The 17,020-nt window shown below is 36.9% G+C and overlaps 1 protein-coding gene across 1 annotated transcript; it reads left to right on the top strand.

Moving 5' to 3' along the window:
* The first annotated feature begins 7,851 nt into the window (after nucleotides 1-7,851).
* Nucleotides 7,852-10,530, top strand: LOC105044949 (polygalacturonase At1g48100). Its single transcript, XM_010923056.2, has 6 exons — nucleotides 7,852-8,481; nucleotides 8,569-8,736; nucleotides 8,813-8,857; nucleotides 8,950-9,157; nucleotides 9,238-9,319; nucleotides 9,732-10,530. The coding sequence occupies exons 1-6, from the start codon at nucleotides 8,080-8,082 to the stop codon at nucleotides 10,231-10,233; spliced, it is 1,407 nt and encodes a 468-aa protein (XP_010921358.2). The 5' UTR covers nucleotides 7,852-8,079; the 3' UTR covers nucleotides 10,234-10,530.
* The last annotated feature ends 6,490 nt before the right edge of the window (nucleotides 10,531-17,020 follow it).

The raw sequence follows: 17,020 nt of genomic DNA on the forward strand, positions 1-17,020 counted from the left end.
GAAACTCTGCTAAAATTTTGTTCGAGCACTCCATTCTTGTTGAGGCAGAGAACTGACTTGAGCATCGGAGGGTCTTTCCGGAGCAACCCCACCTCCGGTTTAGACTTCTTTTGTAGGTCCCGCCGGCGACCGCGACTCTAGCTTCTCTGACGCAAGTGGATTTTTGTACCAACAAAAGAGAAAATAGAGAGAGAATCTTCGTATCCTTCAAAAGTGGCAATCATGATTGAGATCATCAGAGGTCATATCAGGATGACTTAATATGGATTAACCATGATCGATGTTATCAATTTTGAATAAAGATCGGATCGAAATTCAATCTACTGCATGAATTTCAGAGTAATCTCAGATCATCATATTTTCATCTCAAGTTTATCCTAGGGTCTGTGATGCAATCAAAGAGAGAGAATGATCCTAGAAAGATAAAATTCATAAAAAGAGATAAAAAAATCTAAAGAGAAAAAGTAAAGAGAGAATTTAGAGGGAGAAACTGAGGAAAAAAGGTAAAGAGAGGAGAGAGGAAAGAGAGAGAAAATTCTCTCTCTTTTTTTTTCTTTTTTTCTATTAAGTATTTTATAGAGCATATAATAAAGCAAGTCATAAACCAATCATGCATGCATAAAATTATGGATATTTCATAATCATGAATCATAAATCATTCTTATCATGTACTTATGTCAAGTTTCGAAATATTGCTCCCAAATATTCGTGCTAAGGTCACTATTATACCCGTGACAGAGCCATATTTCTTAATCGACAGAGTTCTTGTTTCATGCGCCAACTATATATCTGCTGGTAGAACTATGTTTCGTGTGGATGCTATAGCTTTGGATATCGACCTTTCCGAAGGAATTCGTTCATAGCTATCTGAGAGCCTTTGAAATCCTTATATCTTTTTCTTAAAACATACATATACATAGATGAAAAAAATAATAAAATTCATGCTTCGTAATCATGCTATTTTTATAAAACACATTAATGGAATCAATGCTTATAATAAAATATACTTTTTCATATCACGTATGCTGATCCTTATTTTATGAAAAATATGATTTCATCAACAGTAATTCTTTGCATAAAAATATGATTATTTAAAAATAAATAAGAAGCATAAGATCTACTTACCTCATTCATCTTAGATCTTCAGACTTCGTTAGAAAAATCAGTTAATGCTATTTAAAATATCAAATCATCATCAATTTCTATTCCATGAATATAATAAGATTAAATCATAAGGAAAAAGAACTGTTGACTGGATGTGTTGGACCATCCAGATACCAAGGTAATTCAGGGTCTTTGATCTGAGCGTCAGATTTAAGTGACTTGATCAAAAAATTATGAAACACAGATTAGATCAAGATCAATCAATAGAGTTCATTAATAATGAATTTGAAAGATACTTGATATGGTCAAATGAGATTGACATACAGTACGGATATTAAAGCGACTTCAGATCATTTTATTGGAATCAACATGAGCTCCTAAAAGATGAAGGCATGACTCAGTACAGGATTCATAGACCTTTTTAGAGAGAGAAAATTGATCATGAGAGAGAAAGTGGAGAGAGAAAGTGGAGAAAAAATCTTCGTATCTTTCAAAAGTGGCAATCATGATTGAGATCATCAGAGGTCATATCAGGATGACTTAATATGGATTAACCATTATCGTCATGAGAGAGAAAATAGAGAGAAAGTGGAGAGAGAATCTTCGTATCTTTCAAAAGTGGTAATCATGATTGAGATCATCAGAGGTCATATCAAGATAACTTAATATGGATTAACCATGATCGATGTTATCAATTTCGAATAAGGATCGGATCGGAATCCAATCTACTGCATGAATTTCAAAGTAATTTCAGGTCATCATATTTTCATCTCAAGTTTATCCTAGGGTCTGTGATGCAGTCAAAGAAAGAGAATGACCCTAGAGAGATAAAATCCATAAAAAGAGATAAAAGGTCTAGAGAGAGAAAATAGAGAGAGAAATTGGAGAGAGAAGGTAAAGAGAGGAGAGAGAAAAAAAATTTTCTTTTCTTTTCTTTTTTTCTATTTTTCTTCTTCTTCTTTCTCTTTTTCTTTTTCCCTTTTTTTTTCTTTTTCTTTTCTTCTTTTTCTTTTCTTTTCTTTCTTCCTCCTTTTCTTCTTTCTCTTCTCGGTCGAATAGGGGACGGACCGAGTGGGGCTCAGTGGCTCAATTTCGACGAGAGACGGCGACATAGCCGGATATCCGACAGCGGCGGTCGACGACAGTGGGGCAAGGTTTGGCTGGCGAGTTTTTTTTTTTTTCAGAAAACTGAAGACCCGCCCCTTTTTCCTTTTCTTTTTCGATCATTGGTTGGTCACCGACGGCCAAAACTTTTGGAGAAGAGGGATAAAAGTATGAGGGTCCTATCCTAAGGGTGAGACGCCGCAACCGACGGCGCCGGTGGCCGAAAAAGAGAGAAAGGTGGCCCGGCCGAATAGGGGTTCATCCTTTTTATGAATTTTTCGATGATTTCAATGGCCGCGGAGGGTCTAAAGCCATAGGAAGAAAGGAAAGAGGGAGAGGAAGAAAAGTTGGAGCCTTAACTGAGCTCCGGTGGCATCCCCGACCTCCGATTTTTGACGAACACAATAAAAAGGAGACCGCAGCTTCCACGGAGAAAAGAGGAGGAATCGAGCTCGACGATCGCTGGTGGAAGCTCTTGAGAGAGGGGGAGGTATGTTTATAGAGAATCTTAGAGCTCTAGTGGTCTTAGGGCTCTTTTCCGTCCAGAATTCATCAGAGAAGAAGACTCTCATTACGAGTCTTCTTCCCGTTCCCTTTTTTTTTTTGTTGGGCTTCGAGATTTTGGTCCTGATCTAAGGCCCGAATGGGCCGGGTATTACATTAAGGGCAAACCCCAGCCCAACCTATAAATCTCTCTAACTCTAACCCAATCTAAACCCACCCCATTAAGCTAAATCCAATTTGGGTTGGTTTAGCTTGGTCAGCCTGAGTTAGTAGGGTCAAGTTAGGTTTTTATGTTAGCTAGGTAAACCGGGTTGAAAAGCAAGTTTAAGATAAGGGAAAATTTTGGGATATTTTTTATTTTTTGATGGAAAATGGGAGGGGGGACCACCCAGCTTTATTATGAATATATGTACAAGAGGATCGGGAAAATAATATGGAGATTTCAGCAAAACAAATGAGGAAAGCTTAAATACAAAATAGATAGCCAAATATAACCATAAACAAGGAATTTATATGGCTGTCTGAAGGGCCAACCTCATCCTTCATACACTACACAACGTCCTCCTTGAAGGCATCAACAAATTGAGCCAATGTGCCGTGTCATTTTTCATTACAAGTAGGCAACCAGCTTTCCAATAGAGATTTCATATGGATTAATAGGAAGGTAAGCCTCCAACTGGAAGACTCTCCTATTAAGTTTTTTCCAAATAACCTAACAAATCGTCACAGCAACGGTGAATCATGAGGGAGGAATAAATGGTAGGTAAAGTCGGATTTGCTGATCCTCTTAGAGTTGAGCGACAGATTTACTTAAGAATTTGGGATAGTTTTATTGAATCAATATTTGTTAAATTTATATCTTAGTTATCTATAAATTTCAATAATATACTTACAAATATTTTAATAAGATCAAAACAATGATATAACTATATAAGTACAAAAATAAATTATTTATTTATTTGTTTATTGATATATTAAGTTAGGTTTGGCTATAGGTTCAATTTGGTTTAGCTTGGATTGCAGTCAGTTCGGATTGGGCTGAGGGTCAACCTTGATCGAACCCTACTTGAGGTCAGGTTGGGCTCAAAAGCCTTAGCCCAACACAATCTTATAAAAGCTCAATCCAATCCTACCCTGTGAATGGCTTGGGTGGTAGGTTGGGTTGATACTAACCCAAGTTGCATGATTGCATCCCTACCCAACCCTCTATTTCAGCTTGCCTTGTCTTCTAATCAGCTCTCATCCTTGCGCAAGGTCGTATGGCCACAAGACAAGCATTCTAACATGCCTCGGTTTAAACCCAACTGCGCTGATCAGCTCTTCTCCTATTTGCCTAAACGATGGTAGAATAATGTGCCATTACCTTTCTAAATCACATGCCTCATTTTGTTCACTAGTGAGGCACACCACTCTTCACATTGAGCCGATATATGGTCAGTAGGCCTGCAAATGGACCGGATCGGATCGGATCTCAAGTAATTCCGATCCGATCCAATTTTTTGATCGGATCTTGATATTGGATCCATATCCATCCCGATAAAAAATCGGATCGGATCGGATCGGATCCATGACCGAATTTATTGACCTATTAAATCATTCGGATCGGATCGGGTCCATATATAACCCGGTCTCAATTCATGAAATACGGATCTTGTTCGGATCCGATTCGGATTGGATCGGATCACGGGTTTAATTTATTTGAAACTCTTTTCTTTTTTTCCTTCCAATCCTCCAACGATAACTTTTAATAATTAACTGTATTGGATAGCAGAGGGAAACAAGCAGTTTTTGAGAAGAGTTAAGATTCCAGAAGTCCGCACAAAAAAAAAAATAAAAAAACTTATATAGTGATATAATTATTCCAATTTAAAATATTATATAAAAGAAATACTTGTACATGATTAAAAATGAGACTGCATATAATATGGATGATACAACATCTGTGTACATTAAAGCATACTCTGAAATTTTTTAAAGTCAACAAAATGAATTGGAATTCAAGAAGCCCTCATATTTTTGTACCTCATGGAATAATAAACATAAACCACAAGATTTAGAAAACTGAGTCCAACAAGAAGTCAAAAAAAAATAATAGAGATGTCCTTCATTTAAATTATCAAGAATCCATCCAATCTTTCCTCTTCGGATTGTTATAAATATTACAACAATCAGAATAAAAGAATTGAAAGGTTTGAAAAATTTTTAATTTTGAAGATTTTTAGTTTGAAAATCGGATGGAAAAAATCGAAGGATTTAAAAAATTTTGGTCCAAGCCTAAATTCCTATTTGGGTGAGTCATTCTAATTGGATTCAGGTCCTATGTTTGGATCTGGATCGGATCGAATCAGATCATATATCTTAAGATTTAAATTAATCTAAAATCTCTGTGGGTTAGATCGGATTCAAATTCAGAAAATCTAGATTCGATCTGAAAAAAGAAATGGATCCAATTTTTGAATCTGATCTGACTTCAAGTCTGAGTTGCGTTTAATTAAATCGGATCAAATTGATTCATTTTCGGCCTTAATGGTTGGCGTACCATGTCTAATTTATGAAAGAAAGATCGCATATGAACATGGAGCTAATCCTGGGCAGTCAGTACCATAACCAATTTACAAAACAAAGATCCATTGAACATAACGAAGAGGTAAAGTACACTGCTCCTTCAGTACAAATCATGCTTAGAGTTGCTTCCCACTCTTCATATTGGCTTTCACTAACGTCCTGAACTTAATCAAGTCCCTTGGCACAAACGGTGACAAGACCACCTGGGGTTTTGAAAATAGCTCCGAGACACGTGAAGACTCAATGGAATTACGTATCGTTAGGTGGTGAGTCCTCTTCTTTTTAAAAATACCTCTTTCATTGTCTCCTCTGGCTATCCCTACCAAGATTAAGCCCACATAGCTTTCATCTCGTGACCTAAATATGAGCACCCTCCAAGGCACGGCCTTGCGTGTCAGCAACTTACCAGTCACTTCTTAGCATGTGAACTGCAGGGATACACATGTATTGGAATTTGGTCCGCTTGGGTAGGGCTTAAATTTCCATCAGAATGCTCTATCCATATCTAATGCTAAATTGGCTTGGACATACGTCGTCGTCGTCGTTTGATACAAATGGGAGGATGCTCATACTGATTTCATATGAGCGCAATTCAAGATATTAAGAAATAAAATATCCTACAAGTTATAGAGATCGGTTTGATTTTGATGTCAAATTCGATCATCAGTATGTTCAATCACACAAAAAACGATTCAGTCGGCAACATTATTTATCTTATGAAAAATATATTGAATAAAAACTACACTAAAATCATGGAGACAGCCCAAATAGACTTGCATTATTTTTTGAAACTTGCAATGAAAAAAATTTGTATACTATATTGCTCCACAAACTACTATCTTTATACGACTCTTTCTATTAGAATAGACACTACATGTATCACAGTTACTAATTATGATGGTGCTCAGACGGAATTCAAAAGAAAAGGAACACTGAATCCATTCCAAAACAAAACCCAAGCTACCAAGCATTATTTCCAACATCACCAACGATCCTAGGCCATGGCACCTGGACATCATGCTCAAGGACAAGCAGAACCTTGTCCAAAGGAACCAAAGCCGACCTTAACACCGAGTTGAGACATTAGGAAAGATGGTTCATGGTCCCACAGAGCACTCCTTGAAATAGTATTGCAATTGGACACGTCCCACTACGTGATAGATGACCAAATAAACACTCTGTATCAATATTTTGTCGCATGTGGTTGCAGGATTTATGGTGTTTTTGGCGGTTTTGTTTGGTTGGGAATGTGTGAGGGAGAGGTCTAACAAAGCGGCTCTCCATGCCTTTTCTTTGTCACGATCTATATTTGTGGTCGAGGAGAGTTTATGGCCCAGCCCACACGATGGCCCAGCCCACGATCGTGTTGGGATCGACCCGTGACTTGCTTGGTTCTGTTGTCCCTGTCTGCACGTAATTTGATCTCTTCGGGCCGCAAGCTGCTAAAGTACAACACAAGGTCACGGGGGCTCCTCATGTCTCTTGTCACAAACAACACCAATTCTAACCACAAGAAAGGTCTTTGACACTTGTTTCCCTTTTGTTTATTTCCCTTGTGCCTCCATGATTTGTACTATTTCTAATGCAGCTAGATGTGAATGACTGTTCTCACCTTAGTGTTTGATAAAAGTGCAAGACTACTATTCTCTTTAAATAGCTATATTAAGTTTGATTTCCATGCTGAACTGCTAACCCTAACCATTGTCATGTTGTGCAAATTGTTCTCCATAGTGATTCATTGCGTCATGGCTCGTCATGCTTAGTTCAATGCGTAAATTGTTGGGGCCAGTTACTAAATCCATGCATAAAAACCTAGCTATTTTACATTCTTAATATTCTCCTCTTAAGTGCTTCGATAAATCATATGCTTAACATGACAAATCCTGAAAAAATTGGAAGAAAGTCGAATATGCATGCTAAGATGCGTCTTTACAGGCTGTTGCATAACTCATTAACACCATAAACCCTGATATAACTAATAGATGCTAGTTTAGCAGGACAATGTGGAAGTAATTATTGTAATTAAATAATCAAAATCGTGAATATTAATAGATAAAACTCCACCTACCAATGAAGATGATTGGTCTCAAGTCCTAGAAATGTTTTCACCTAAATAATTATAGTTATCCGTAATGTAGTAAGCTGCATCAAAAAATGGTTTTTCTATGCCTATTTTTTTTGTCCTTCCAGCAAATATGTCGAAATATGAACAGGGCTACAACTGTAACTTGTGAATCTCCAGAAGCTTCCCATTATTCGTCTCTACTTTTTAGGAGAACCTGTGAGTCCTTCCGTCCAATAATGTAGCCCACAGCCCATGCTTAAAAACAAAATAGAGTCCGAAAACCATAACCAAGGGGCGGGGGAAGGAGTAGTTTTATACATTTGCTTCATTTTTTGATCCGGTTTAAATTTTAAATATTTGGAGGATTCATGCGAGGAATAGGAAACAACTCCCAGTGTAGGGCCCAAAGAAAAGTTTTTGTCCAGTCTACCAGGTTTGGACAAGTGTCACCCTTATCATGGGTCCTTTCCTGTGGCACAACAAAGCATAAATAACAGAGACCTCCAACTTCCCCAACCAACAGTTGTATAGCCACAACCCTCTCCACCTTACTTCAGTCAGCTGGTCTCCTTCTCTCCTCTCCCTTTCTATCATCCAAATTCCCCAATCCTTACACTGCTTGTCATTCTCCAGCTAGATAAAGGCTTCTCACTGTTTAGTTTACTCTGCTAAGAAAAAGAGCAAACAAAGCTACAATTCTGCTTCAAAGTTGCTAACGCTACTTTCTCCAGTTCAGCATGGCGATCCTTCGATCGCTGTTCTGTGTCTGGATGTTGGTCACATTGCTGTCATTGGGTCCCCAGAGCTCACTCGGAAGATCTCATTTCCATAAGAAGCAAAAGAGTACTCCGAAAAACGGTAAAGGCCATAGCTCTGTGTCCCCTGTAAATTCCCCAGCAAACGCACCAGGTACTACCACTACCGATCCCTGCAATTCAAGCTCGGATCCATGTATCTTCGATGTGAGATCCTTCGGTGCGGTCGGGGATGGTTCCACCGATGACACCGAAGCATTCCGGTCGGCATGGAAGGAAGCCTGCTCCGTCGAGTCAGGTACGCTGCTCGTGCCGTCGGATGGCGTCTTCATGATCACTTCCACAATCTTCTCTGGCCCTTGCCAACCGGGGCTTGTGTTTCAAGTAATCCTCTAATGAACCAAATCCTCTTTATTGTAAATTGCTCTGTTTTGGTCTTTTTTGGATTTTATTGAGTGATGTACATTGTAGGTTGATGGAGTTTTGATGCCACCCAACGGCCCCGACTGCTGGCCAGAGTCCGACAGCAAGCTCCAGTGGCTCGTGTTTTATCGACTCGATGGGATGACTTTGAGAGGAGAAGGAACAATTGAAGGGAATGGAGAAGAGTGGTGGAACCTCCCCTGCAAACCCCACAGAGTATGCCACACCACTAGTCTATTATCATCAGTGCTTAATCCAATCCTCATATCGATGACATCGATTTCGATTACAGGGGCCAAATGGATCCACATTGCCCGGACCTTGCAGCAGTCCTGCAGTAAGTGATCATTTCAGAATTTTCTTCACAGCAATTTTGCTATTCTTATCTCTTATCAACAAATTGTTTCATGGTCTGCAATTGTAATTCAGTTGATCAGATTCTTTATGAGCCGCAACCTGACTGTGAGAGACCTATGCATTGAGAACAGCCCACAATTCCACGTCAAATTTGATGGCTGTGAAGGGGTGCATATCGAAGGCCTGACGATAAATTCGCCTGCTCTTAGTCCGAACACCGACGGCATCCATGTCGAGAACACAAAGTCCGTCGCAATCTACAATTCGATGATAAGCAATGGTAGGTCTTGGCTTATTTTGCTCAGAAAACTTGAGCTTCAAATGATGCACTTGGATTGAAGAGGTTGTTCAATTGAGCAGGTGATGACTGCATCTCTATTGGCCCTGGTTGTTCTGATGTTGACATAGAGAACATCACCTGTGGCCCAGGTCACGGCATAAGGTATCATCATCTCCATTGCTATTTCAATCTTTTTCTTAGGATCTGACTCCAAGGGACACTTTGTAGCTAAAGTAACTAGTCTTGCGTCATATGTAATCAGGGATACTTTTTAGTTCGTTGTAGTCTCACCATGAATCCTCTGATCTGGGATATATTTGACAACCAAAATATATGGCAAGTTTTCATTGGTTCTGCAAGTCTGTTCCTCATCCAATTCAGTTAAGATGTTTGGCTTTAATGACAAGTTCACCAACATTTTCATACTCTTTCCTAACTTTCCATGTACTGCCATGTACCAAAGTAATTGTGGAAAATTTCTACTGTATGGTTGCCCCATGTTGTCGATCTTTTTTTATATATAATTTTAGATTGCAACTCTAATTAACAAATATTTGAACTTGACATTTTGTAGCATTGGAAGCCTTGGGATCCACAACTCTCAAGCTTGTGTCTCAAATGTATCTGTAAGGAATGCAGTGATAAGGCACTCTGATAATGGTCTAAGGATCAAGACATGGCAGGGTGGTATGGGGACCGTATCGAGTATTAGCTTCGACACCGTATACCTGGAGAACGTAAGGAATTGTATCATCATAGACCAATACTATTGCTTGGACAAGAAGTGTAGGAATCAAACATCGGCGGTCTACGTATCCGATGTCTCATACACTAACATCAAAGGGACATACGATGTAAGGAGTGCCCCCATACACTTTGCATGCAGTGACACCGTGCCATGCACCAATATTACCATGTCGGAGGTCGAGCTACTACCTTATGAAGGGGAGCTTGTGGATGATCCCTTCTGTTGGAATGCTTATGGGGTCACACAGACCCTCACAATCCCTCCTATCTCTTGTTTGCAGGATGGGCAGCCTCAGAATCTCCAGGACAGCTCCAATTATAATTGCTAACACAACATAACATGCTTTGGCCATAGCAAATAGTAGCCACATATAGAACATAGAATAAAGTCCAAGACCCGTACAGCTGATGAACAATTAATTTTTCTTCGTTGTTCTGGCCATTGTGGGGCTTGCATGGTGTTTGTGAACCTTTTCTATATGTATTTGCTTCCATATATTTGTGCTTTTGTTGTAGATGGCCCATTGGCCTCAAATAGTTTTAAAAGCATGGGAGGGTAACCACAAGGTGCATTTGAATGGAAGTTTTATCTTAGTTATATAATTCCCACTTGTTCATGGCAGTTATTTTGGTTCTCGTTATTTGGATTGAGGTGTCATAAGATACGCCTTAAGATTTGCACGAGGGTTAGATTTTGTTTGGAACTTCGTGTCGGGATTCCATGTTGGCCGGCCACGGTTTTGATGTTTAGCAAAGAGGGTGCACATGAGTGGTGTAGCACCGATGTGACATTGCAACAAATTTTTGCCATGTTATGTGAGGTCTTTGAGGCCAAATTAGGGACAATGAGACCTGGATTGGATCTATTGACATATTTGGTATATTCTTAGCCTAGTCCCATCACATCAACAAGACTAGTCTTAAATCCAGACCGAGCCATTTTCTAAGCATGGTCATTTGATTAATGATATGTAACAACAACTTGGTTTATTTTTTTGGTAGGAAGAGGAGCAAGCCCTCAATAGAGTATCGGGTCGCATCTTTCCGTGAAAGAATAATTCCCCTTCTTTCCTTATGTCATCTATTAGATCGCACAATATCCACTTCAAAATTTGTTTAGACCAGTGGTCGACATTATGAAAAAAAAATCAATCATTCTTTCACAAGATACAATCCGAACCTTCGAACCTCGTAATAGATAAAAGCTAACAGAGTCTGCAGGTTATAAACTTCCAGCAAAGAAGAACACAAAGACATCTATTACATACATACAGAATATGGTCACAATGGCCAATCCACCAAAGGGCCATTGTGACCAGACAATCTTGAGAAAGGCCTGCCAATACAATATGATGCTCAATAATAAACAATATAAAACGGATAATCATATGTAATTGCTGCATTGAAAGACTAGTGTCATACTGTGTCAATGTAGAGAGCCAATAAGATGAAAACTGGCTGACAGTAGGAACCAAAATAATACCAAAGGATAAGCCAATAGTGATACATAATGGACATGGCCTGCACATAGATTAGTTTGGATCTTAATTGTTGGTGCCGGCTGAAAACCTAATTCAAGAAGCCTAGCAGACTAAGGGGAATACTGCTGTAGTGCCCATAAGAATATTGTATAGAGCGCAACAGGTTAGCTATAAGATGTAAGGAAATGTGAGTGTATGACAAGTATTGCCGTGACAATTGACAAATAACATTGAGAGATACACTTGAAATCCCCAATCCTGCCAAGTATAAAATGACGGACAGTGACATTACCCAGCAACATTATGTTCCTTATTCCAACTAATATTAAAGAATCCATATCCAACTAACCATCCAACAAGGAGAGTACAGCAGCATCAGCCACACACCCAGAGTATAATATAACCGGTTGTGTGGGTCCATTACCTTAGCCATGTCTGATAAAAGGGATAGCATATCCATCAGCCTGCAAAATAGACCCATAAATGGACTCGGGAGTTGGTTTCTTATTCTCAATTTGGTTTTATAGATTTGTCGACATCAGTCAAATGGGTGGAAACAATTCTAGAATTCCTCGCTGTTATGATAATTCTGCTTCAGTTATTTTCTGATGCACTTGAAACTCTGCAAAATTAAGCTAAAAGTATTAGAAAATACGTGATTTTATTAGTAGCTGTATAGTGATTAAACTAACTTGTCGTTCAATTTTCAGAATATGGTAGCATCTTTTTTCTGGATAGAAACAATGGAGTCTCCATCTAGTTCATTATGGATGCATAATTTATTTGTCAAAACAGGATCAAATTAATGTAAATACTGAACATTGTTGCTTCTGGGAGTCATATTATCTGATTATACGTGATCTTCCCATTTTGTGCTTTTCTGTTATTCTCAGGACGAGATAAAATTGTGTTTAAGATTGACAACAACTCTAATGCACATTGCAGTCATCTCATTCAAATATATATACAAAACTATGTGCAAAGAATATTTATTTCTAGTTTTGTTTAAGATTTATATGAAAAATTAAAAAAAATGCATTTACACAGCATTGCTGCAACTCATGAGTTACTAAGGCCATTAATTCAAGTAGATTTGCAACCAAAAAAAAGAAAAAAAAATTCAAGTAGAAGAGGAATAACATGAAAGAGAGAAACCCCAGTGTGCACCAAGATTGGATTATATGAGCAAATGGTTATTATCTTCTTTATTTTCAGAGAATTGAAATATTGTGTGGTTAGCTAGTGTCCGAGTGAGTTCCATTCTTGCCTTTATCCAATGCAACTGTGCTCCAGTGCAACAATATGCTTCTTATCTATATAATGGATCAATACCACCCAACTCATCTAATTTGATACCGTACCTAAAATAACATGAATGCAACTCAAGCAGACTTGTAACAGCCGCACAAAGGTGGTCCTAGGCTCTATGCACCTAGGACTGTAAATAAACTAATTATTCATAAATAGTTCAGATTGGCTTGATTAAACTCATTCATTTAGGATTGTTTCCTAATATGGCCTAATCATTGACTGCAATTTTTTATTGATAAAATTTGAACCATCCTTGAATGGTTATCCAATCAAATAAGGATATTATTCCTAGTTACATACAAAAGGAAAAAGGATCTTCCTAGCACTAGATCATATCAATCAATCTATATCACGCATATACATATACATACAAATAATGTATGTATATACATACATATACATATATAAGTATATATATATACATACATATACATATATAATATATATACATGCATGCACAAACACATACATATGTGTGTGTGTGTGTGTGTGTGATGAACTACTCTCCTTTCAAAAGGAGATAGCATTGGACATCCAAATAAAAGATCTATATGCATTTCTAATTTATGAATCAATTGGATAGAAACAATGTACATTTAAAATGCAATGATATCGTATTTTGTTAGAGTTCAATTATCAAAATTTATTTATTTTCAATCTACATATATTTTAACGTATGTAAATCATAATCAATAAGACACTTTTAATTTAAATATTTTATCTCATAGTTTAGCATTCCAATATAATGGACCCTGTCCGATTTTTTGTCCAGCGATGCGGATGTTGGAGATTGGCAAAATATGTAATTGTTTATTTTCAGAGATTTTAAGTAGTATAGATCATGATGTAGATTTTTAGTATGGACATCATTTTTTAAATTTTGGACTTGAAAGGACTAGTCCATCTCTCTCTATGAAAATCCAAAACAAGCAGCCCTCGTTGTAGCTCACTGAATTCCACCAAATTGACACCGCATAAAAGGGGAGGAGAGCGTGCAGGACCAAGGGGATGCCATTGGGGAAGGACCACTGCAATAAACAATTCCAGCACACGCCTACCACCCGAAAGCGCCGTCCGGCCAGCACGCCCGCATCCTCTGGTGCGACTCACTCAAAGGTCCTACTAGCTTTTTATCATCCGGTGCCTCAGTGTCTTTCTCTCTCAGACGCATATCCACAAACAGCCCTACTGCATGCATTCTGTATGACCTCGTTTATAATGTATGGGGAGCAGCAGAGCCACATGGTGGCGGGCCTCTTCTTCAACCCGATGGGAGCTTGGCCAAAGCAGTCCATCACCATTTCATCCGCACGGTAAAATAATACCCGCATTCTCTTCTTTTTCCTCTTTCGAAAATAGTTAGAAAATAGAAGAAAAACCTGAATTTGATGAACACGCATTACGCAAGATGATATCTTTCACCGAAAACTATGCATCTTTATCGGAAATCAAAAGCAACAAGAGTAGAAATTTGAGGGAAAATGAAGAAATAGAAAAGAAAAGAATGGAGTAGGCACAATCTTATTCTGTCTCGACAAAAAGGAATGCTGGTTTGAAATGGTTTAGGGCTATACCGGGGCTTGTTCTTCAATTAAAACAATATCTGGAACTTTTTTTTTTTTTTTTTTTTAAATCAGTATGCGTGTGTTTGATTATTGCAGGGAACTTGCAACTACGGAGATGCATGTAAATATTTTCATCCAAAGCAGGATGTCGCAAATCCAACTCCAGCAGTCTCTGATGAGTTGCTGACGACAGACATATCATCCTTGTTGTTGTTTGAGTGTATGCATCATCTACTGAATATTCATTGAAGTGGTTGACATTATTAATTGCTGTAGGAAAAAAAAATAGGACTTTTATGGTGTGGTTGTGCTTCTGATAATAGTTTAAACAAACATGTTTAGTTCCATCAAAGCCATACTTGTGGTAGAAAAAACAACCATACTGATATTTACTCTTGACAACATTTCATTTGAAGTATCAGCCATATTTTGTTCTTCTAAAATGCGACTAACTAAGCAGCATCACTATATTATGTATATAATGAAATGATCATTATTTGAAGCAGCGTCTAAAGGATTTAAGTCTTAAAGTAATGATACAACCATTACTTGAAGCCATGACTCTTCTCCCATCCTGCTTTTTGCTTGTTGTGTTCAGGATTTGTTGAACTTACAAAGCAGAATACAGTTGCTGGATTGGGAAATGAGTGTGGCAAATAGTATCAGAAATGAGAGCAGCAAATGACTAATAAAAATTTGTACAATTTGGAAACAATAAATGTCTATATCAAATTATTAAAATTATTCATATGTTTGGTATAGAAAATAAAATATATATCTTACAAAGTTTAAGAAAACATGAAAATCTTGTTGTACATGTTTTTTTATTGAAAAGACAGAGGGCCCTAGCACATCACTATTTTTAGGTGTTCATGGCTTCATGTATATTAGTATTAACAGATTATTGTTATTAAAATATATTGGTAATAGTAGATAACTTTTAATAAAACACAGTTTGAGATTTGTAAGACTTCTAATTGAAGAAAGAAAAATGAATAACATTAGAAAGAGACGTCATAGTGTATGAGGCTCCCATCACCGTAGGAGTCTTAGAAGGATCAAATATAGATAACCTTATTTCGGAATGTAGATAGATTGCTTTAATGTTCAAATCGATGACACTCAAATTACAATGGAGCAACTTTATCATTGTGCATGGTCCATCCTCTTCAAAAACATACATGTTGTACATAGAAAAGATCATTCACTACTCAAAATCATATTTTCTTTTTAAACTTCCTATGCAGGGTGAGATGCAAGTATGTGGGGAAGAGAGAAAGGAAGTGAGAATGTATTTAACTTTTCTTTCTCATCCAAATGGCATGTTGAGTCACAAATCCATGTTTCCTCAAATAAGCTTCACACTCATTACTCAGTTTACTTTCTTGGAAAATTCCATCTAGGATCCAATACTTTTGTAGGTAAATATTATGAAAAAATTGGTTAACTTTTTCATTGACCAACTTATTTATATTCTCATACTCTTTTAGATGGATAAATCATTTTTCTATGGATAGCATTTACTATGAAATGGAGAATATCTTATCCACCTAAGAGGTAGGTAAGTCATTTTCCTATTAATCAAAAAAATAACTTTTTTATTTCATTCATAATATACCTCTAACCCATAATAATAATATAATAATATATAATACTATCTTATATATAATATGATATAATATTTTATCGGACAATAATATTTTATCATTTTAATATAATATATGATTATAATAATATGATGTTATAGTATAGTATCGCATTTTATTATTATAATATAATATTAATATCTTATATTATTATTATAACAAAATAAATATAATGTAATAATATATTTTTTTAAATATATATATTAATATTACATACTATATTATAATATTTTTTTATTTTATTATATATAATATAATTTATTATATTATATTATACATATAACATATATTATCTATATTTATGAATATATATTGTATAATATTATATATTATAATATATAAAATATAATATATTATAATATAATATATTATATTATTGTATATAATAATATTTATATAATAAAGGATAATATGAAAAATATAGATAGATCTTAGCAACTTATCTAGGAAACTAGTAATACAAAAAAATATGAAGAACAGATTCTGGGGTTATTTTTTCATACATAAAAGAATATGAATAAATTATTTTTTTATCTAAATATTATTTAAAAAATATTTATCTAAAAAAATATAGATTATTGGATAAATTTTTTATCCTCAAAAAAAAAAAAAAAACTCTTGGAGGTTGTTTGGATGGCTACAATGCAACCCTGCCAGCAGGTTGAGTTGCAAACGGCCCATCTCATCCATTTGGAGTCCATTGATTCAATTACCCTCTGCTAATCAATTTGGACAATTTGGACTCCTGTAGGTGAGGACTCAAAATCTGCAGTTTGGCTTGCAGCCATCTGTAGGTCGAGCTGTTTTTGCCCTCGCGACATCTCCTCCGCCCCCCCTTGCTGGAAAAGTCCCATGCCCTCTGCTCGAAGCCCTCCTCCCAATGCTCACCACCTTTGTCACGATAACAGCAAGAAAGGCTGCCTTTTGAAAGGCCCCATTGCCTTTTGCTAGACACCCTTCTCTTGACTCTTGTTGGCCATGGTATCCATACCTGGCGTTCCTTTGCTCGATACCCTCCTCACAACCCTAGCTCATTAGCCATGTATGATGCCCCATTGTCATCTACCGGCACCCTCCACCACCCTTTCCCGACCAAAAAATCTAGGGTTCTGC

The sequence above is a fragment of the Elaeis guineensis genome, chromosome 5 (genome assembly GCF_000442705.2).
Source record: "Elaeis guineensis isolate ETL-2024a chromosome 5, EG11, whole genome shotgun sequence".
Classification (NCBI taxonomy): Eukaryota; Viridiplantae; Streptophyta; class Magnoliopsida; order Arecales; family Arecaceae; genus Elaeis; species Elaeis guineensis.